Genomic DNA, 22,516 nt, shown 5'->3' with positions numbered 1-22,516 from the left:
CTATAGGGACAACAGACATTACGATTAGAGCAGAAGCTCTAACTAGCTTCACAAAACAGGCCCTCCTGGATAATGAAAAGGCAATTCAAGCTCTAAATGAGGAATAAATACAAACAAGAAAGGCAGTGATTCAAAATCGGATACTTACAGCTGCCCAGGGTGGGACCTGTGCCATAATTAAAGTTAAATAATGTATATATATTCCTGATTTGTCCAGCAATGTATCAGCCACCCTTAACTATATAAAAAACCAGGTGAAAGCTATGTCTACTGATAATCTTTCTTTCTGGTCATCAGTATTTCCTTGGATCAAAGGTGAATGGTAAAAAAAAATTATAATTATTTTGTTAATCATTATATCATTAATTTTTGGACCTTGTATTCTCTAATGTATAACTCAATGTGTAACCTCTAGGCTAACAGTCCTGCTACAATTGCATAATCCCCATATACAGTACTTACCTATGACTGACACCCATCATAAAGGATAAGATGAGCATCAAGAGGAGGAAATGTTGGGGCCGCTATGGGAGGGCAGGAGGAACTCCATCTTGAGGCCTGCCTTAGCCATCTTAAGGCAGGATGTGAACTGGGCCTGAACTTTGCCCAAGAAAGCAAAAGAAAGACCAGGTGTCCTTGGAAACCTCCCTCCCCACAGAAGGCAAACATCTCCGAAAAAGAGATTGGAGTTAAGGTCAGGCTTTTCCAGTTGGATTATCAACAAAGAGATCCCTCTTGACTATAATCATTGTTCCCCTTTTAACCTTGGTTGTTAATTCTCCCTGCACCTGCATGTTGCAAAACTAAATCATATATATCACAGAAGTTGCTAACATGTAACCAGTCACATAGTGAGGGGGTATAAAACCGGGTCTCTTGGAATCATCGGGGTCCTTGTTGGGAACCAATTATCCTTGGACCCGCTGGCGTAATAAACTGTACTCCACTGTTTTGAGTGTCCTCCGAGGTGTACTTTGCAACTCCAGATTCTCATTTTTTTCCCATAACAATCCTAGTCTCCTTGCTCTCTCTTGGACCTGCCCTCTCCTCTTCAGCCCCCTGGTTGCCATCCGAGTCACTGGAATCTCTCCTGCAGCTGTTATGATAGTTTTCCTACTTCCTGTTGCCTTCGCTGTTCTATCCTAAGAGAGTCTCATAAAGCATATATTTAATCTGGTCCTTCTAACCCCTCTCCTTCTACATCCTTCTGTGAAAATAAAGTATAAAATTCTAAGCATGGAGTCCGAGGCCCTCGGTGACCTGCCCCGGTCAGCTCTTCGATCTCACCTCCTCCAATCCTCAACCCCCGACAAGTAGTCTTTATCCAAGCAAACATCTGACTGTTTGCTTGGTACTGGGTACTGTTGCCAGATTTTGTAAATAAAAAGCCAGAACGCCTATTTAAATTTATTTCATGCATATTTGGGACATATTAACCAAAAAATTGTTTGCTGTTTACCTGAAATTCAAATTTGAACTGGGAATTAACCTTATTAGCCACTGAATCTCTCTTTTCCTCCAGTTCATACCTCAGAGACCACCCCCTCCTGGAAGTCTCCTGGGTTTCTCACCACTTCCCTCATCGGAGCACCAACACCTTACTCTCCTTGGTCTGTGCTGTTTGGCCCCCAGCAGACCTGGGGCCAAACAGCCTAATTTCAAAGTCTAGAGTCACGCTTCTCTAATTGTGACACGTCATTGAATCTCTTTCTGCCTCACTTCCTGCATCTGTAAAGTGAATATGATGAGGATGGTGGTGATGAGGGGTAATAGCACCTGCCTCCCAGGGCTCTTATAAGGACTCACAAGTTCATACATGTGTAAGCCACTGAGGATGACTGCAGACACATGAGAAATAGTAATTATTTGCTGTCTGAATGACTTGGCTGTGGATTCCCAGCCAGCAGGACCTCTGTTTAATTTATGGCACTCTTGGCTCCTAATACAATACCTGGGCTGCGAACGAGGTATGCTTATTGAGTGAAATTACCTGCTTCTCAACCTAAACTTTGAGAAGGAAGGATATAAAAACCTGATCTAAGGTTTTCCAGGGATTAAGAAGGCTCCTGTTGCTGGGCTTTATCCTCCCCAGGCCCCTGGGGGTCCGTGTGGGACAGTTCTCCAGTCCGGTCTCTGCTACTTCCACACCCTCCCTATTTTTAGACCTCCTCACCACCCTAGCTTTTCCATTCTCCTGTCTCACCAGCCGTGTTTGCTGGATATACAGCTGAACCTCGCTCTGCTGGTGGGGAAGAGGGGATACTAGGCATCTCCCTGCCCAACTTCTCCGGATCTAGCATCTCGGCCAGACTCTTTTGCTCCTGTGACCCAAGTCTGACAAACTCCAGAGAAGAAATATTTCAAAGGTGCTAGAAACAGGGGCAGCAGAGGAGAAAGGGGAGAGGAGTAAGAACCCGTGTGGGAGGTTGTTATTGTCGTTGTTTTAGAAGCCTATGGACTGTATGTAGCCCACCAGGTTCCTCTGTCCATGGGATTTCCTCCTCAGAGGAAAATTCCTGACCCAGGAATCCAACCCTCAATAGGAGTCTCCTTCTTTGGAAGGCTGATTCTTTACGGCTGAGCCAGTGGGAAAGCCCTGTGTGGGGGAGGTATGTGTAGATCAAACCAGGAGAGAAGGAACTTGAAAACTATATTATTCCTTTCATGTTCAATTCAGTTCAGTGCAGTTCAGTTGCTCAGTCATGTCCAACTCTGTCAGACCCTGTGGACTGCCACACGCCAGGCTTCCCTGTTCATCACCAACTCCCAGAGCTTACTCAAACTCATGTCCATTGAGTCAGTGATGCCATCCAACCATCTCATCCTCTGTCGTACCCTTCTCCTCCTACCTTCAATCTTTCCCAGCATCAGGGTCTTTTCAAATGAATCCGTTCTTCGCATCAGGTGGCCCAAGGATTGGAGTTTCGGTTTCAGCATCAGCCCTTCCAATGAGTATTCAGGACTGACTTCCTTTAGGATTGACTGATTGGATCTCCTTGCTGTTCAACAGACTCTCAAGAGTCTTCTCCAACACCACAGTTCAAAAGCATCAGTTCTTCACCGCTCAGCTGTCTTTATAGTCCAACTCTCACATCCATACATGACTACTGGAAAAACCATAGCTTTGACTAGATGGACCTTTGTTAGCAAAGTACTTACTCTGCGTTTTAATATGCTGTCTAGGTTGGTCATATCTTTTCTTCGAAGGAGCAAGCGTCTTTTAATTTCATGGCTGCAGTCACCATCTGCAGTGATTTTGGAGCCCCCCAAAATAAAAGTCTTTCACTGTTTTCATTGTTTTCCTATCTATTTGCCATGAAGTGATGGGACCAGATGCCATGATCTTTGTTTTCTGAATGTTGAGTTTTAAGCCAACTTGTTCACTCTGCTCTTTCACTTTCATTAAGAGACTCTTAAGTTCTTTTTTGCTTTCTACCATAAGTGTGGTGTCATCTGCATATCTGAGGTTATTGATGTTTCTCCCAGCAATCTTGATCCCATCTTGTGCTTCATCCAGTCCAGCATTTCTTATGATTTACTCTGCATATAAGTTAAATAAGCAGGGTAACAGTATACAGCCTTAATGTACTTCTTTCCTGATTTGGAACCAGTCTATTGTTCAATGTTCAATTCTAACTACTGCTTCTTGACCTGCAAACAGATTTCTCAGGAGGCAGGTCAGGTGGTCTGGTATTCCCATCTCTTTCAGAATTTTCCAGAGTTTGTTGTGATCCACACAGTCAAAGGCTTTGGCATAATCAATAAAGCAGAAATAGATGTTTTTCTGGAACTCTCTCACTTTTTCAATGATCCAGTGGATGTTGGCAATTTGATCTCTGTTCCTCTGCCTTTTCTAAATCCAGCTTGAACATCTGGAAGTTCACGGTTCACATACTGTTGAAGCCTGGCTTGGGGAATTTTAAGCATTACTTTGTGTGAGATGAGTGCAATTGTGCAGTAGTTTGAATATTCTTTGGCATTGCCTTTCTTTGGAATTGGAATAAAAACTGACCTTTTCCAGTCCTGTGGCCACTGTTGAGTTTTCCAAATTTGCTGGCATATTGAGTGCAGCACTTTCACAGCATCATCTTTCAGGATTTGAAATAGCTCAACTGGAATTCCATCACCTCCAGTAGCTTTGTTCATAGTGATGCTTCCTGAGGCCCACTTAACTTCACACTTCAAGATATCTATCTCAGGTGAGTGATCACACCATCGTGATTATCTGGGTCATGAAGATCTTTTTTGTACAGTTCTTCTGTGTATTCTTGCCACCTCTTCTTAATATCTTGTGCTTCTGTTATGTCCATACCATTGCTGTCCTTTATTGAGCCCATTTTTGCATGAAATGTTCCCTTGGTATCTCTAGTTTTCTTGAAGAGATTTCTAGTCTTTCTCATTCTGTTGTTTGCCTCTATTTCTTTGCATTGATCACTGAGGAAGGCTTTCTTATCTCTCCTTGCTATTCTTTGAAACTCTGCATTCAAATGAGTATATCTTTCCTTTTCTCCTTTGCCTTTCACTTCTCTTGGAGTACAAAAAAATTTCCTTTCATGTTATTCTTTAATAAACTCTGTCTGGGCAAGAAAAAGATCCACTGGGCTTGAGCCAAGGAACTATGCATTTGTGTGACACTTCTCAGCTGGGTGGAGCTTCCTTTCCTGCTCTCATTACCTGACTCACCAGCCTGCACAAAAGTCAACTGGCCCCCTAATCAGTCGGTCTGAGCTGAGGTCGGGGTCAGGGTCAGCACGTGCAGCCTCTGCAACAGGGCAGGCCTGCTGCACAGCTGAACCAGTTCATAAGTCAGTCTTTGAGGTTGACAGAGCAGGGTTCACTCTGGCATTGCTACTGTCTGGCTGAGTGACTTTGCTCCATTATCCAACTTCTCTCAGCCTCAGTTTTTTCAGAAAATTGAGGTCTGGTGCAAGGACAAAGGAGTCTGACATGCTGCTGTCCATGGGGTCACAAAGAGTCGGACATGACTTAGCAACTGAACAACAAAGCAGAGATGGGAGGAAAGGATGGAGAAGAGAGAGACTTGAGATGGAAGCATTTTGAAAGGAGACTAATGATGGGATGTGAAGGGTGCTGCCCACAGCAAGAAGTCACATCAGAAGTGAGCCAGCAACCCTGCCCTACACCTTCTCCACCACTTCCTTTCCTCTCCAGGCCCTGCCTCTCCAGTCGATTCCAGTACATTTCTTTCCTGTGCCTGGGGATCACCTGCCTTTGTACCACCAGGGGCTGCTTTCATTTTCTATTTATGTATTGATCGCTTCAGTGGGATATCTTTTAGCCAGATGCAAAAACAACACTGCCAATTCCTGTCTCCAAATACCTGGGACCCAGGGTCTCTTCCCCTCTGAAGTCCTCCAGATTGGATTCCCAGAATAAAATAGGAGTAGCATGGGGCCAGGGAAAGATCACTAGGCTAAAAATCTGAAAACCAATTATGTTATGACTTTGGATACATCCATTAAAGCATCTTAGCCAGGATGTCTGCTGCAAAAGGATAAGGAGAAAGGGAGAGGAACTAGATGAGATCTGTCATATTATGAATTCTGAGAAAGCCTAGGCTCTAAAACAGTTGCATTGATAAGGGTAATGGAGTGCGAGGACCTCTCTCCTGACTTATAAAATGTTTTGAAGGTTCATAGGAAGGAGATTTAGGAGGGAGACGCTATAATGATCAAAGACTTTCATGGGTGAGGTGACATCTGAAGACACAAACAAACGAGCCTGGTGTGCTGCAGTCCATGGGATCACAAAGAGTCAGACACGTCTTAGCGACTGAACAACAACAAAGGCCCAGACCAGTCACAGTCCTGGCACAGTCCAGAAAGGCAATTGAAGAGAGCTTACTGGAGGGGCCATTTGCAAAGGTCAGGGAAGGGACACCAGCAAGGAACAGTGACATACTCTGAGGCCAGTGCAGGAACATCACTGGTGGGTCTGAAAGAGCAAAGGGAGAGTATTTTCCAAGCAGGTGAGGTCTGTAGCCACAGTAGTGTCCCAACAGAGCTCTGACTCTAGAGCAGGGAGGCCGCCACTGTCACCTGCTGACCAGTTGGGACTGAGACCCTGGAGTCTCAGTTATCCCCTTTAGATTTTGCTGTCGTCCCCTTTGGGCAGGTCCCCTCCAGAAACCAGACTGCAAAGACTGCTGAATCTGCCCTCAGGGGTCAGCGGACTAGGAAAAAGTAAGGAGGAGATTGGGGTTGGGGGAGAGTGAGAGAAGTTCAAATAAAGATTAACCGCCCAGACAACTCTTCAAGGATTTGCCATCCAGAGGGATAGCTCAATGTTAATCAACAACCACAGTGTTGAGTTGATTGGGGTGAGAGCTAATAGAGCCATAGCTAATATTTACCGAGCGTTCTGTGCCAGGCACTGCACCAAGGCTTCACACACACACCCAGGTTCCATCTTCACAGCCTTCCTACGAAGCCATCACTACAGTTCAACGTGTTTTGTAGAGGAAGCTTAGAGAAGTAAATAACATGCCCAGGTTCACACAGCCAGCAAAACAAGTGGATTCAAACATGAATCCAGATGGCATAACCCTAGAAATACTTGCCCTTTTAGCCAAAATGCTGTGCCCCTAGGTCAAGAACACATTTACTACCCACATCTGGGTATCATCTGGTTTGTGGGCCTTAAAATCTGCCAGCCAGAGAGAGGCTCAGATTTGGAAAGGACTTTTGCAGAGCATTTATCCCACTGAAGTTTGCTGAGGGTATTAATACTTGGTGACTCATTTGATCTGTGTCTTTCCCAGGTTCTAACTGCTCTAGAGCATCATTTTTATACTTTTACCCACTTTGCCTGCCCGCCGTGAACGTTGTCTCCTGATATTAATAAGAAAATAGTACATTCTCTGACTCCACCCCTCTACCTGACCTTTCTTCCTAGCACTAGCTCCTGTCCCTGTTGTCCTCTCATCATCCTGCAAATCCCTATAGGACTGCTGCTGCTAAGTCGATTCAGTCGTGTCCGACTCTGTGTGACCCCATAGACAGCAGCCCACCAGGCTACCCCATCCTTGGGTTCTCCAGGCAAGAACACTGGAGTGGGTTGCCATTTCCTTCTCCAATGCATGAAAGTGAAAAGTGAAAGTGAAGTCGCTCAGTCGTGTCCGACTCTTAGCGACCCCATGGACTACAGCCCACCAGGCTCCTCCGTCCATGGGATTTTCCAGGCAAGAGTACTGGAGTGGGGTGCCATTGGCTTCTCCGCCCTATAGGACTAAAGAAGTGAAAAATGTTTATCAGATACATCCTGCATTGAGCTTTCTTTCTGGTTCTGTTTTAACATAAAATTATTTGCCTCCAGCTTGTTCTTCATTCCTAGGTCCCCCAGCCATGTCACTGCCCTATCTCCAGTAACCCATGAAATATGGCCAACAAGCCGGCTGAGCTCAAAGGCCTCATGGCAAGTGATATGCGTTCCCAGTAGGCTGTGCTGTGGAGAAACTGACCAACTCAGGTCTGTGCAGGCTGATCTCTAGACTTCGCTTCTCTCCCTGAAAACATCGATATCTTACATCATAAATGTAGAGGAAAGGGTTTCACAGTCCAGAGTTCATCCCCATAATAGACAGTGTCACCATCGGGGCAGGGGCACTGTGATCAGACACATCTACCTGGAGTTCTTGGGGTGCCCTGCCAAGGGCAGATCCAGCCCGTGAGTATTTCCCAGCCTCTGCCTGTGCTCCCGCCTGAGAGACCAGGCAGTGGACAATCCTGACTGGAGCCTGGGTCCAGCCTAGTTTCTGAATCACAAAAGTGATTCAAAGACTGAGTCACCGTGAGGAGCCGAGAAATGTGAGTGCATGAGAATTGACAGTGGGGAGACAGCCAGCAGGTGTGAGCTGCAGGCTTCTGGAAGGCCCAGGCCCTCCAACTCCTCTCTCTACTCCTCTGTTCCTGCCTCCATGCTCAGCACAGGTCTGGCCCACAGCAAACAGTGCTCTCTGCTTAGAAACTCAAGCCAGCTTCCTTGCCTCCCAGGCCAGCTCCCCTCTGCCTGCTGCCTTGCTTGGATTCTCTGTTTCTCCCATTAAACCTCCAGGCAGAAAACTATTCATTCATTCTGCAAAATGGTTGCTGAGAGTCTCCTGTGTTTAAAGTTCCCTGATTTAGCAAATTGTAATACAAGGTATTTTACCTAGTGATCCTACCAATATAGAGAGATGAAAACATTTTAAGAGTTATGGACAAAAATAAAGCAGGGACTCAGATGTATCTGTTCTCCCAGACTCCTGAGGGAGAGGTGTGACCCATCTCAAGGTTGGCCCAGTATCCTTCATTCCTACCTGTCTTCTCCTCTTCTCGCTCTTACTGGTTGGGAAGCAGCTCATTTGGCAGGGAGCAACCCTTGAGGTGACAGACTTTGCAGCCGAGGCATGAAGGACAGTGAACTTCCTGGTTCCCTCTCCCTGCAAGTGAGACAGGAGCCCATGGACATTCAGCAGCAGCAGGAGCAGTCCTCTCGGGTCATGAGCTTGGACAAGGATGGGACCCATCTGCACCGCAAAGGGCAGGCCTGTAGCTCTCCCACTGGGAGATGCCAAGTCAGAGTCCCTGAGTACTCACCATTTGCCCAGGGCTGGGACTTCCATGAAGCCACCACTGCTGGGCAGAAGGATGCAGGTGAGGATGGCTTTTACAGGGACAGAGGGAGGTACACGTGTGTAGTTCTCTGCCTTTCTTTTAGCCTCTTTGCAAATGGTCTGAATCATTTCTGGAAGTCCTCTTGGTCTTTTTTTTTTTTTTGCTGTTGGTTTTTTTAAAAGCACACTTTGCAGTATTTCTTAGGAAATTATTTGTTTAACAAATATTTGCTGCCTCTGTGTAAATCATCCCTGACTGCTTTGTGCTCAACACTAGGGGGAAGAAAGAATGGCCAGGAAAATTTGTGAAAGACTTTCAGTGGTTAAAAAGGATGACTGGGTGTCTCCTCTAAGGAATACTAATCCTGTCTGGTAGTTCTCACGTTAGGGATCCCTGATTCCATAGGACTAAGCCATTGCTTATTTTTCTAGATCATTTACAACTTTGTAGAGACAGATGTTAATTTATAGAACACTGAGAGTAATACAAATTGTTCCTGTCCTTAGTGATGCAAATGACTTCTCTCTGATAGAGAATATAAGATTTTGCAAATCAAATCCTCATTTAAACCACTTTTAACATTTTTACTGGTTTTCTTATTAAATAATAAGTTAAATAAATTATTTGCACAGTCTTTTTGTATATTTACCTTTTAAAAAATTATCCTTTATTAAGACATACAGAGTATTCATTGTAAAGCCATTACCAGTACAAAATAGCTAGGAAATGATACAAAACAGTCCACAATCTAGGTTTAAATTTTCTGGAGAAAGGACAACTATATACAAATAAGGAAGTAGGTCTCTGTGAGAAGTAATGAGTAATCAAACAAAAAGCCATGATGCTTTAGTCTCAGGAAAAATTGCCAGAACCTATTTTGTCAATAAAAATTCTACTGTATTAGGAAGGTTAACGACAACTGATTGTTCATTGTTTATTTAATCCTCACAACAATGACATTCATCAGATACTGGGAGGAAATTTGCTTATGGCATTGGCTTTAGGCTGTTATATTTATGTCAGTTATGACTCTGTTCTGACTTGTATAGGTAGTTTTTATTTTATTAATTTAACTTTTCCTGCACATAAAACGTGTCGCTGAATTTGCAAAACCTCTTTGGAAAGGCTCTCTAGTTACATGGAATCCTTTTGCTGATAGAGAAATGAGAGGTTTACACACTCTTTTTTTTTTTTGGACTCAGTGTATTTATTGGGCTTCCTGGTAGCTCAGTGGTAAAGAACCTACCTGCCAATGCAGGAGATGCAGGTTCCATCCATGGATGGGGAAGATCCCCTGGAGAAGGAAATGGCAGCCCACTCCAGTATTTTTGCCTAGGCAATCCCATGGACAGAGGAGCCTGGTGGGCTACAGCCCATGGGGTCTCAAAAGAGTCAGACATGACTTAGCAACTAGACAACAACTAAATGAATAGCATGGCCTGGTGCTAAGGGATATTTAAAAGAAACACATGCATAAAAGTTCATATAGATATCCAACTTCTCTTCTGGCAGCTTGCTTGTTGATCTGGTGGTACTGATAGCGCAGGTAATATTATTGAACTCTCCCCATTATAGTGGAGACAGAGGGACACAGGATGGCTTGGCTGAAATTACGAGTCTGCAGTGGAGGTGGGACTAGGACTCAGGGCTTCTTCTTTTTTTTTTTTTTTTTTAAACAAGCAAATAGGATTTATTAAAGAGAAGGAAAGTGCAAAACTCTCAGCACAGACACTGAGATGGGGTAAAGAGCCCCTACTCAGGGCTTCTAATTCCCAGCATCATCCACTTCCCTACCAAAAGTACACTTCTCTTAACAACTGCAAGTAAAGTCAGGGGCTCCCACATTCCTCCCACGTTCAGGGTGATTTTCACTGGAAGGCAAATTCTCACGATTTGAGGAAATGGGGGCAATTTCCACCCCTACCTCCAGATCCCAGTTTTAGTTCCATATTTCAGGAGTGATTTGGACCTCCTTGATTTAACACTTAAAGAATCTGCCTGAAGTGCAGGAGACCTGGGTTTGATCCCTGGGTTGGGAAGATCCCCTGGAGAAGGGAAACACTACCCACTCCAGTATTCTTGCCTGGAGAATTCCATGGTTAGAGGAGCCTGGCGAGCTATAGTCTGTGGAATTGCAAAGACACAGACATGACTGAGCAACTAACCCCCACACACACACACAGAGCCTTTATACTTACTTGTTGTCATTCCATGCTGTCTCTCAAAGTATCTTGGTTTCCCAGTCATCCTGTGGGAGAGAATGGGGCAGAGCTGGAGTCACTCATTCTCCCAGCCAGGCCCCTCTGCTACTGGGCTGACCCAGGCATCTCGGGGAGTCCTCCAGCATCCTGTGTTCCCCAGCACCCCCAGGCCTTGGTCCTTTCCTTCTTTTTGCTGCAGGAATAATGTCCAGCACTTCCAGTTCAGGCACTGCCTTCCTGAAGGACTTTCCTTGGGCAACAGCTCAGACCTCACTCCTGCTTCTTCTGGGACTTTTCCTGCTGACTGCTCTTGGTTTCATCTGGAAACTTCGCCGAGAGAAAGATCGAGAATGCTGGACCAAAGGTAAAGGAATCAGAAGACTGAGGCAGTGAGGTCCAAAGAAGACTACGGAAAAGGGATTGGACAGAGGGGAAAGGGGAGGACCAGGACTAAGAGGGCGAAGGGGATTTGAAGTTAAGGTTTTTACATTCAGTCTTTCCTCCCTCAATACCAGCACCCCCACCTCTTTACTTCCCCGATCCTGGGACCCTGACTGTGCCCTGGTTTTTCTAGTTTGGGGACAGCTCACTGGACTCACTGCACACATGACGCAGGAAAGGGTCTCCCACAGACCCTTTCCATGTAAACCTGGCCCTTCTCCTATGAACCGTACTGATTCATTTCTTGTCTTTTTTGCAGAGCAACTCCAAAGAGAGCTCCGTAAGTTCCGTACTTCCTCCTCCCGCATGTACAATTTGAGACCCTCTCATGTGTCATTGATCTCATGAAGTTTCTTTGTTCTACTTTAGGCTGGAGAAAAGCCCAGAAAGTGGATGGTGAGTAAATTGAAATTTTTGTTTTTCATCTAACACTTTATCTGCTTCATTTAATAAGTGCCTTTCTCCTGATTCTTTCCTCTGAAGCCTTGCTCATTCTTGCACCATCTGGACTTAAGCCAATAACCCCAGTAGCTCTGTTGATATGTCATGGATGCCCCAAAGATTTTTCAAACCTATTGCCAACACTGAACTCCATTCCCTTTGCTGTCAACCTGCCCTTCCTCCTCCCCTCCCCTCACCATCCAGTGCTACCACCACCCACCCAAGGGGGCTCCTTTCTCTCCTTCCCTCAGGGCAAGTCCATTTACTGCTTAGCCCAGGACCCCTACTCAGGCATAGAATACCTCCCCCAATCTTTCTTTCTTCTTTTGTCAAAGATCCCTGGGAGTAGATTATCAAGACCCTTCTCTCAACAGCAAGCTGCTTCTGTTCCCTCAAGAGCTACTGCTGCCCTTTTCCTTCTAAGACTTAGTTCCTAAATAAATGTTAGGAAACAGACAAAAAAAAAAAATCTAAAAAAACAACCAGCATAAACAAGACCTTGCCTGTGAAAAGTTTTCCATAGTTTAGAGTTTCAAAGTAAGCTTGCTAAGATAGAAATCTGATTACATTCCTCTTACGCCCCAAACCATCTGTGGTTTCCCATTGCCTTCTGCCGTCTTACTGGGGGGGATATTTGTAAATTCTAAAAGGATTTTCAAATTTCTAAGAAAAATTGTCTTAATGTCAATTTTTGTCAAAACTAACACAACCTAAGCAGATTCTACATCACCTGCTTAATATCCTTTTTTTTGTTGTTGTTAATCAATTATTATGTGAATGGTTCTAGTTTCCAAGCTAACTGCTGTGTTCATAATTGCATCAGTGACAAAGGAACTGTCTAAAGACAGATTTTAACTTTCATTGCTACATTTTTTAATTGGCTCCCTCAGGACTTTGAAGATTTATTTTCAGAGGAAATTAATTTGTGTCTAATCAAGGTTTTTACATAACTCAATTGAAGAAACACTACATTAAAAGATAAAGTCCAATCTGCAATTTTTATCCCCACTATGCAGTCAGCCTTAATGGTCCAGTCTGATTTCTGTTCCATCCCTGGACACTCCCTGGCACACGCCACCCCACACTGGACTGACCACACCACCAGCAGTGCCCCACATGTATCATTCATTTTCCCACTTCTGTGCCCATTTCCTTTGTCTGTTCATCACATCTGTTGACCCTGTTTGTTCTACTCAGTCAGACAAACTGGGATAGGCTCCTTAACCTCTTTGAAGTTCTACTTTTCCCACCTAGCAATTGATTTAATTGCAACTACTACTTTGAGCAGATGTTAGGAAATGAGATAAAGGTGCGGACACCTAGTAGAGTTGTAGCACGTAGCTAAGTTCAGTGAGCATTAGCTTTGATCCTTCATCACCACATCCTTTTCCCACACCTCTAAAGGTGATGCAACCCCCCACCTCAGAGAAAAAAGAGAAGGGAGAGGGGCAAACTTCCTGCCCTGCCACCTGCACCTGCCCTTTCTGATCTGTAGACTCCGACTTCAACAGAGCAGGCATCTTTTTCCCTTTCTGAGGCTATTTCTTCATTCTTGTCCTGGATCACTCACTCTCCAGCTTCCCTCATGGATTCTCTATTCATTTCATTCACTTATTCATCAGCTCAACAAAGATCCACAACTGTTAACTATGTTACTAGTAACTAGTAACTAAGTTACTCTTCTAAGTGCCCTAGGCACAGAAATGAACACAACAGAAATATCCCATTCACAAAGAATCTACCTTCTAGTGGAAGAAGATAGAAAAAAAAATGAAATAGTATAATATACAGTTTGGCACATGATAATAAGCACTCAGGAGATAACAGAATATTGCATTGGAAGGTGCAGTTTAAAATAAGGTGGTTAATTGTACACCTGTAGCAAAATATTGTACATCAACTATACTTCAATTTAAAAAATTATAATAAAATAGAGTGATGGTGAAGTAGACGAGCAAGCCACAGGAATAGCCGAGGGAAAAGCATTCTAAGTAGAGAGAACCACAGTGCCAAAGCCCAGAGTCAGAAACACACTAGTTTGTTTGAAGAGTAGCAAGGGGGCCAGTATTGCTAGAAGGCAGGGAGTGATCAGGAGAATCAGAGCAGGTAGAATCAGAGGGGTTTGGAGGGCCAGATCACACAGCCTTGAAAGTCATCCATGCTGGCTTTGGCTTTGCTTCTAGAAAGGAGCCAGTGGTGGGTTTTGAGCAGAAGGGGAGCTGAACCTGACTTATGTTTTGAGAAGTTACTTTAGATGCTACAATGAGATTGACTTGGTGGCGCTAGAGGTAAAGAACGCACCTGCCAATACAGGTGGAGAAGGCAATGGCATCCCACTCCAGTACTCTTGCCTGGAAATCCCATGGATGGAGGAGCCCGGAAGGCTGCAGTCCATGGCGTCGCTAAGAGTTGGACACGACTGAGCGACTTCACTTTGACTTTTCACTTTCACGCATTGGAGAAGGAAATAGCAACCCACTCCAGTGTTCTTGCCTGGAGAATCCCAGGGACGGGGGAGCCTGGTGGGCAGCCATCTATGGGGTCGCACAGAGTTGGACATGACTGAAGCCACTTAGCAGCCAATACAGGAGGCATAAGAGACGCAGGTTCAATCCCTGGGTCGGGAAGATCCCTGGAGGAGGAAATGGCAACCCACACCAGAATTCTGGCCTGGGGAATCCCATGAACAGAGAAGCCTGTCAGGCTACAGTCCATAGGATTGCAGAGAGCTGGACACGACTGGACCAGCTGGGAGCTACTGCAGACATCAAGGGGAGAGATGAGGATGGTTTTTACCAAGGGAGAGTGCTGGAAGTGGTGAGAGGGGCTTCAGTGCTGGATTTATTTTTAAAACAGAGTAAAAATACCCTTGTTGATAGTGTAGTGCAAAAGTGAAGGAGTGGATCAAGGATGACTCCAGAGTTTTTAGGCCTAAGAAACTATAAAAATGGAATTGCCATTTTTCTGCAACGGGGAAGCCAAAAGAAAACCAGGTAGTCAGGGCAAGGGAAGGGGGTAGCACCGAGTCAGAATGTTAAAGAGGGTATTAGTGACCCAAGTGAAGATGCAGAGTAGGCAGTTGGATAATCAAGTGTGTAGTCCATACAGGAGGTCAGGGCTAGAAATATAAGCTATTTTTTCTTCTCCTCTGTATCTTTTTCTTTCTTCTCCTTTTTTTTTTTTTTTTGTGTGTGACCTTTCATAATTCAAAATGCCTTTTTTAGATTAAAAAATTTTATTAATTAGAGTATAATATAGTTACAATTAGACTTCCCTGGTGGCTCAGATGGTAAAGCATCTGCCTGTAATGCGGGAGACCTGGGTTCAATCCCTGGGTCAGGAAGATCTCCTGGAGAAGGAAATGGCAACCCACTCCAGTATTCTTGCCTGGAAAATCCCATGGATGGTGGAACCTGGTAGGCTACAGTCCATGGGGTCACAAAGAGTCAGACACGACTGAGCAACTTCACTTCACTCAAACTATGGTGGAGGTAATGAAGTTAATTGTGACCTCCCTCATACTTACAATATTGTGTTAGTTTCAGGTGTTCAGCATGGTGATTCAGTATTTTTGTAGGTGTTAGTCTATAAGTAGCAAGTGTTAGTCTGATCTCCATCCTACAGATGTAGAAATGGAAACTGAATAGTTAATTAAGCTGGCTTTGGGTTTCATGGCTAATGAGTTGTGGCTAATAACACATTGGGATCAAGGCAAGAGCTGTGAGCTAATAGCAGATACAGCACCCAGAGCACACGGGCAGCTCCCCCAGGTGAGGGTACAAAAATAAATAAATAAATAAGTGTGTGGGACTCCCTAATCACAGCAAAAGGTTGCATATTAACTATGAAAAAGACATGTTTCCTGCAGAGACTAGCTAAATAAGAGACAGATTTCCAGGCAGCAGCAGCAGCAGCAGCCATCCTTACTCCATGCAGGACAGTGTATGGAGGTCATGGAAAAGATGCAGGAGATGGGGTCAGGTGCCTGACTGTGAGAATGACTAAAGCATGATCACAGTGAAGAAAGGAGTGAATCCCTCAGAGTTCTGTCCTATGTCCAGGACCATGTCCCCTGTGATGGCAGCCTTCTCATGTTTGCATAAGCTGGTGCCTTTCAGCTACTGAAGCACAAAGCCGTCCAGTATGGGGAATACAGAGAGATGAGTAAAGAGCTCCTGGTGGAGTTGGAGCCTGTGCTTAGGAACCAAGAAGGGGAAACAGAAGAGTACATTTTGTCTGGCCTCTTTCCTCCTAGACATTTTCTCTTTTAGGAACATGAGCCCAGGAAGGAGCCCAGACAAATTCTGGAGATGAGTGATGAGGGTGCCAAGGAGAGAAGGAAAGGCAACCAGAGCACAGAAGGGCCAAGAAATATACGGCTCTCACCAGGGAGCACTCACGTCTCTTTTTTCTATTGCAGATTGGAAAAAAGCTCGGTCCTATGCTGGTGAGTGACTAATTCTTATGGTCTCAGACCCAGGACTCCATAAAAGAAGATCTTAGTGGTCTTTCTCCATCTTCCAGCCCCAAATAGTGGCCTGGCTGGGCAGGCAATGAATGGAGACCCAGGGAAGATCCAAGTAACATCAAGATCAAGTACTACCAAGTTTCAGTTCAGCACCTGCACCTTTTTCCTTTCCAGAAGTTTATACCATTTTTTTTTTCTTTTCTTTTCCTTCTTAAAGGGCTCCTCATCTACTTTCTCTCTTGAGTTTCTCTACTACTCATGGCACCCCACTCCAGTAATATTGCCTGGAGAATTCCATGGACAGAGGAGTCTGGCAGGCTACAGTCCCTGGAGTTGCAAAGAGTCAGGCATGACTGAGCAACTATCACTCAACATCTTCAGCATCATGGACCTAAGGGTACAACTAGAAAGGTTTCATTCAAATAACATTCAGTCTCTAGTGTGTTCTGTGCATCTTAGAGGAGATGTGGTGACTCTGTCCACCTAGCTTCTCTCCCCTCAGAGCATCTCATTAGGGAAACACAACAACAGCATATTACTCCATCTCTTCAGTGTTCAGGACAGATCAAATGGGAATGTAGGAGCTTTGCTAGATTTTGACCTAGGGCCTCACTCTACTCTACATTGAGCCAGCAAATGGCAGAAAAAGGAATGCAAATATTGTGTAAAGGTTTTCTTATTGGTGAGGCCTGGAAGCAGCCAACTCTTCTGCTGGATATCCAAGAGGGACTGGAAAATGTCATCTCACTATGTACCCCGGAGGAAAAGGAACCAATGTTTGATGAACCCATAAAAGTTTCTCCCGTATGACACTTCTAACCTGTGAGATTCAGGGACAGTCTATTAAAGATGGGTATGCGTTTGCTCCAGATGTTTTACACAGTTGGCCAAAAATCTCTGGCCAGATAATTCTCTGTGAAATGTCCTGGGGTTTCAGGTTGGTAGAAAGGTGTGGCTAGAGGCTGTCCAAGGACCTTCCCCAGCCCTTTATTCTGCAAACGTTATTGAGCACCAATTGTGAGACAGAGTCTGACGATGCTAGACAGTAAGAATACAAAGATGAACAAATACAGTCTTTACTTTTTGGGGTCCTGGTCTAGTAGAGGACAGAAATATGAAATAAACAATAATAGTGCAATGACATGAGAGGGGGTTGTACAAAATGCTGTGGGGGATGAGAGGATTGGGGGGGGGGGGTTGTGATTAGCCACCCCTGCTCCCAGGGACCTGTAACCTCTGGATTACCTCCTCCTTGTAAGTCTTTGAACTCTCCTAATAGCTCTTTGACGTATGATCCTGAAGACATCTGAGGAGATGTTTATCACTCCAGCTCTTTTGTGGAGAAAGGAAGGCAACTTCATGGGTTAGGAATGGCTTCTTTTCTCCCCACTTCCCAGTCACTGAGAGCCCTGGGATACTGGAGTTGACAGGACTTCTGTTCTCTCTCACTCTTTCCACAGCTCATGTGACTCTGGATCCAAATACTGCCTTCTTTGAACTCTTTCTGTCTGAAGATCACCGAAGTGTGAAGCGGAGAAACTTGTGGCAGAATCTTCCTGAAAAACCTGAGAGGTTTTCTTTTGACCCTTGTGTGCTGGGTCACAGGTCCTTCTCTTCGGGGAGACATTACTGGGAGGTGGAAGTGGGCGACAGGACTTACTGGGAGCTGGGGGTTTGTGAGGAAAACGTGGATAGGACTTGGGGGATCGCAGAGTCACCTCAGAATGGATTCTGGGCTGTGGAACTCTACGCTAATAAGTACCAGGCCCTCACCTCCCCTCGGACTGCTCTCCCCCTGAGTGAGCCCCCCAGCCGGGTGGGGGTCTTCTTGGACTATGAAGCTGGGCATGTCTCCTTCTATAGTGTGGCTGATGGGTCCCACATCTACACTTTTCCCCAGGCCTCCTTCTCTGGGCCTCTTCGGCCTTTCTTCTGCCTCTGGTTCTACCACCCAACCCCTCTGACCATTTGCCACTGAGCCCATCTGTCCCCACCCTTTCTCTCAGTTGAATGTACAAGGATGAACCCATCATTGGGACTGAGAAGTCACATTTCTGGGGACAATGCCCCAAAGGCTCCAGCTGAGCCAGCAGTGAAGGCTGAGCCCCTCTGACCTTTTCTGCAGATAAAGACTGGAGACAGTTTATCATTCTCCAGAGCTGAGTGGTACAGAGGCCAAAAAGGACAATGTAACCCCATAGAATGTTGTCAAGAAAGTCTGGTATTGCCATCCTAGCTGGAAACTGAAAAAGGAACCTTTAGAGAAACCAGAGACAAGATACCGATGGAAAGACTACCTGGATGGAATGTGATCTCTGGTCTTGAGCTCCTTGTCTTTAATGTCTGCATAATAGAACAGCTGGAAGCTGAATCTGGATGGCACTTGGCTGTTTTCACCCTCTTTTCATACAAAGACTTTATTTCATTTTGACCTATGTACAACCTGGGGAGAGACTAAATAAAGTTCACGGAGAAAACTCACTTCTCCAGATCACTCTGTTGGTCTGGGACTTGATGGCATATTCAACATTCTTACATCTAATGCCAATCATAGTGCCTCTAAGGGTCCAATCATTCCTTATAAAGCAATTGCAATGACCCATTCAATGACACTTTTCATCCCAGATCCAAGATTTACTTTTCCAGTTTGTGAATTTGTTTACTACTCCCTAATTATCTTCCTACCTTTAGACTATTTTACGTCATCAACAGTTAAGTACATATTAATTTTTCTTCTATGCTTATGCAAACACACACACACACACAGAGTTTTTCTAATGAAAATTGGGCTTTGTTATATAATTGTCCCATGACATGCTTCTCTTACTTAATACCAAGTCTTGGTGGCTCAGATGGTAAAGCATCTGCCTGCAGTGCAGGAGACCTGGGGTTCAATTTCTGGGTTGGGAAGATCCCTTGGAGAACAGAATAGCAACCCACTCCAGTATTCTTGCCTGGAGAATCCCCATGGACAGAGGAGCCTGGCAGGCTACAGTCCATGGGGTCACAAAGAGTCAGACAGGACTGAGTGACTAACACAAATCTTAAATACTAATCTTTCATTATTTGCAATCAAGATAGTTTTGTTTCTTCCCTATTACAAATAATGCTACTATAAATATCTTTGTATGTAAATCAATAAAAGTATTCTCAATAAAAGTGTGTTAAATCAATGAATTCTTTCTTGCTCCATTTCATATGTATTTCTCTCTCAAGACTTTATGTAAAGGTCTGGATAATAAGTAGATCTGGTGCCTATTTCTCTGGAAACTGTAGAGTTAAGAGGACAAAATGTTATGCCTAGAAACCCTTTCTCCAGGGTCTATGCTGAAACTCAAGGCTGCTTCTCTGTGTCAGAGTAGTTTGGACCCTCCAGATAAGAGGGGACTATTTCATTCTTACTGATACGATTTCCAGCAGCAAAGCTTTTTGATAGATGATGAATTTTGAAAATGAAATTCCCTAGTGAGTTAGGAAGCAGGAAGCACTCTGAGAAAGTGGTTGATATGCCCCTTTGCAGTTGTTTTAGGACCTTGGGAGAAACACTACTTCCTGTTAACTGTCTGTTTTCCCAGCCTGATGACTTGGAGGGCAGATTTTTAAGTCCCTTGGACTCTCTTATCTATAAGAATGGACTCATTGTACTACTCCCCCGAACTGGGTTTGAATACTAAGAAGCAGGGACCTTTTGCCTCATTGCAAATAAGAAACCAAGAAGGGTCACCACCAGATCTACTGGAACCACCTGAGAAAATTTGGCAAAAGCTGTCTTGTTGTATCTGCTCAAACCCACACAGTCTGATCCAGAAATATTGCCTCAATATGTGCCTTTAGTGTTCTATCAGGATGCAAGGTATGTAGGCTTCATTAAGCTGGACTCTTCATTAAGCTGAACTTCCTTGAATGGGTCATCTAAGACATCATACCTTGTTGTAGCCACGTGTTCTGGGAAACAAACTCACTCAGAAAGGACAATGCAGATAGTGGAGTGCAGTTTATTACACTATTACACCAGTGGGCCCAAGACAGAGTCTCCTCTTAGCCAAGGACCCTGACCAGTTTTTCTGAAAACCTTATATACCCTAAGTATACGTGCCAAACCCACCTCCCCAAATTCCCTGAAACTAGTCTGAACAAAGGAAAAGAAAGATACAATCAAAGTTATCCCATGATTCATGTGCCTTAAGCCTAGGTAATTAACAGGGGACAATTATCAATAGGCCTGTGGTCATACCCCAATAAGCATAATAGAATTTATGATTCTATTCGGTTACACAGATAATTAGGGTATTCTTTTAGACAGCAGAGAGTCTAGGTACGAGCCCTGGGGCTCTTCTGTCCAGGGGGCCTGGTCTTCCAGTTGGTATGTCATTTCCATAGATATTGGGCATATAGCTCAAAGTCCACAGTCGGGCCCAAGATGGAGTCCTGCTTTCAAGATGGAGCCTGTTCTGTCTGTTTCCTCCTTCATTCCCCACTCTTGATGCTGTTAACTCATAGTATGAGCATCATTCATAGGGATATATTGCACACTGACTCTCCGACCTCTAATTTGGGAGAATGATATCAACCTTTGGGTTACAAAGTTCATAATACATTGTAAAATAAAGGGTCCACAAAGCAGAACTATCAAGACAACTATAACAATGGTAAATATAGTTTTCCACCAATCACCCTTCACCCAAGATAGGACCGAAGTCCAAAAAGGAAGATTATCATCAGACATAACTTTACCTGACTTTTCATGTCATCTAGGGTGGCTGATATATAGCCAGATAAATCAGGAATATATACACAACATTCAACTTTAATTATAGCACAGGTCCCTCTTTGTACTGAAACTATGGTTAGACTCAAGATGATACAAGCAAGTCCTTGTAGCAGCAGTTGATTATAGAGCTTCATCTCTTTTTCTTCTTTATGATGATCTTGGTTTCACAGGGATCAGTGGGGTCCTTTTGTGTAGTCTGCTCGGCGTCCTCTGGGTCTCGTGGTATGCTCTCTTCACCCTCATGTGGAGGATCCAGGGAGTGACACCTGCAACTTTAACTGCAGTAGGGCTGCTTAGAACAACAGTTCTATGGACCCTTCTAATGTGGGGCCAAGGAGTCTTTGACCACACCTGATCCCCGGGTACAAATTCGTGAATCTGTTCCCCAAGGGGGAATGGCACCCTTTCTTGTACAAACTTAGTTACCTGATTTATTACCTTACCCAGTTGTTCCATCTGCTGGGGAATCTCATCTTCCCTTACCTGAGGCAAATTTGTTGACACCTGTTTTATTATGGGAGGGGGCCTCCCATATACAATTTTGTATGGAGAAGAGCCATGGGACTGTGGGGTCATCCTGAGTCTGAGCAGAGCTATGGTGAGAAACAAGTCCACCCAGAAATAGTCAGTCTCTAAGATCCACTTGGAGAGTGTCTCTTTAAGTGTCCAGTTGGTTCCTTGCACCATCTCAGAACTCTGGGGCCTATATGTTGTATGTAATTTCCACTTGATGTTTAAAATTTTACTCACTTGCTATACTAAATCAGCTACGAAAGCCGGGCCATTGTCCGATCCAATGCTGGTCAGTTCAGTTCAGTTCAGTCAGTCACTCAGTCATGTCCGACTCTTTGCGACCCCATGAATCACAGCACACCAGGCCTCCCTGTCCTCCCCAAGTTCACTCAGACTCATGTCCATCGAGTCCGTGATGCCATCCAGCCGTCTCATCCTCTGTCGTCCCCTCTTCCTCCTGCCCCCAATCCCTCCCAGCATCAGGGTATTTTCCAATGAGTCAACACTTTGCATGAGGTGGCCAAAGTATTGGAGTTTCAGCTTCAGCATCAGTCCTTCCAATGAGCACCCATACTGATGTCCTTTAGGATGGACTGGTTGGATCTCCCTGCAGTCCAAGGGACTCTCAAGAGTCTTCTCCAACACCACAGTTCAAAAGCATTAAGTCTTCAGTGCTCAGCTTTCTTCACAGTCCAACTTTCACATCCATACATGATCACTGGAAAAACCATAGCCTTGACTAGACGGATCTTTGTTGGCAAAGTAATATCTCTGCTTTTCAATATGCTATCTAGGTTGGTCATAACTTTCCTTCCAAGGAGTAAGCGTCTTTTAATTTCATGGCTGTAATCACCATCTGCCCGAGGTCAGGGGCGGCGGCCAAGACGAGCTACCGCACGCCCGAGGTCAAGGCGGCGGCCGGGAGTGCCAGGTGAAGTCGGCACAGAAGCAGCCGAGAGGAGCTACCCCACGTCCAAAGTCAGGAGCAGCGGCTGCACTTTGCTGGGTCAGCCATGAAGAGATACCCCACGTCCAAGGTAAGAGAAACCCAAGTAAGATGGTAGGT

At 44.7% G+C, this 22,516-nt stretch overlaps 1 protein-coding gene, 1 long non-coding RNA gene and 1 pseudogene across 2 annotated transcripts in view; 2 read left to right on the top strand and 1 right to left on the bottom strand.

The window, feature by feature from the left end:
• LOC139179010 (uncharacterized) overlaps positions 1–8,746 on the bottom strand; it is a 37,401-nt gene extending 28,655 nt beyond the window's left edge. Inside the window, exons 1-2 of the long non-coding RNA XR_011563446.1 lie at positions 8,598–8,746; positions 8,318–8,440 (exon numbers count right to left, since the gene is read on the bottom strand). This is a non-coding gene — a long non-coding RNA (uncharacterized lncRNA). The remainder of the gene's footprint in view (positions 1–8,317; positions 8,441–8,597) is intronic.
• Positions 8,408–19,339, top strand: LOC109577405 (butyrophilin subfamily 1 member A1-like). The gene is made up of 6 exons (XM_019986325.2): positions 8,408–8,654; positions 11,016–11,180; positions 11,517–11,537; positions 11,627–11,653; positions 16,119–16,145; positions 17,627–19,339. The coding sequence occupies exons 1-6, from the start codon at positions 8,408–8,410 to the stop codon at positions 18,142–18,144; spliced, it is 1,005 nt and encodes a 334-aa protein (XP_019841884.2). The 3' UTR covers positions 18,145–19,339.
• Positions 19,340–19,618: 279 nt separating this feature from the next.
• On the top strand, positions 19,619–20,059 carry LOC109576734 (small ribosomal subunit protein uS14-like; annotated as a pseudogene).
• The last annotated feature ends 2,457 nt before the right edge of the window (positions 20,060–22,516 follow it).

This window comes from Bos indicus, chromosome 23, assembly GCF_029378745.1.
Source record: "Bos indicus isolate NIAB-ARS_2022 breed Sahiwal x Tharparkar chromosome 23, NIAB-ARS_B.indTharparkar_mat_pri_1.0, whole genome shotgun sequence".
Taxonomy (NCBI): domain Eukaryota; kingdom Metazoa; phylum Chordata; class Mammalia; order Artiodactyla; family Bovidae; genus Bos; species Bos indicus.
The sequence above is the reverse complement of the archived record's forward strand: the minus strand, read 5'-3'. Positions and strand labels throughout refer to the sequence as shown.

What these genes read in the sequence shown, in the direction of transcription:
- LOC109577405 (XM_019986325.2), top strand. Translation starts at nt 8,408, where the DNA reads ATGAAGGACAGTGAACTTCCTGGTTCCCTCTCCCTGCAAGTGAGACAG. An exon ending in GCAACTCCAAAGAGAGCTCC is followed by an intron (nt 11,538 to 11,626) that starts GTAAGTTCCGTA and finishes GTTCTACTTTAG; the next exon opens with GCTGGAGAAAAGCCCAGAAA. An exon ending in AAAAGCCCAGAAAGTGGATG is followed by an intron (nt 11,654 to 16,118) that starts GTGAGTAAATTG and finishes TTTCTATTGCAG; the next exon opens with ATTGGAAAAAAGCTCGGTCC.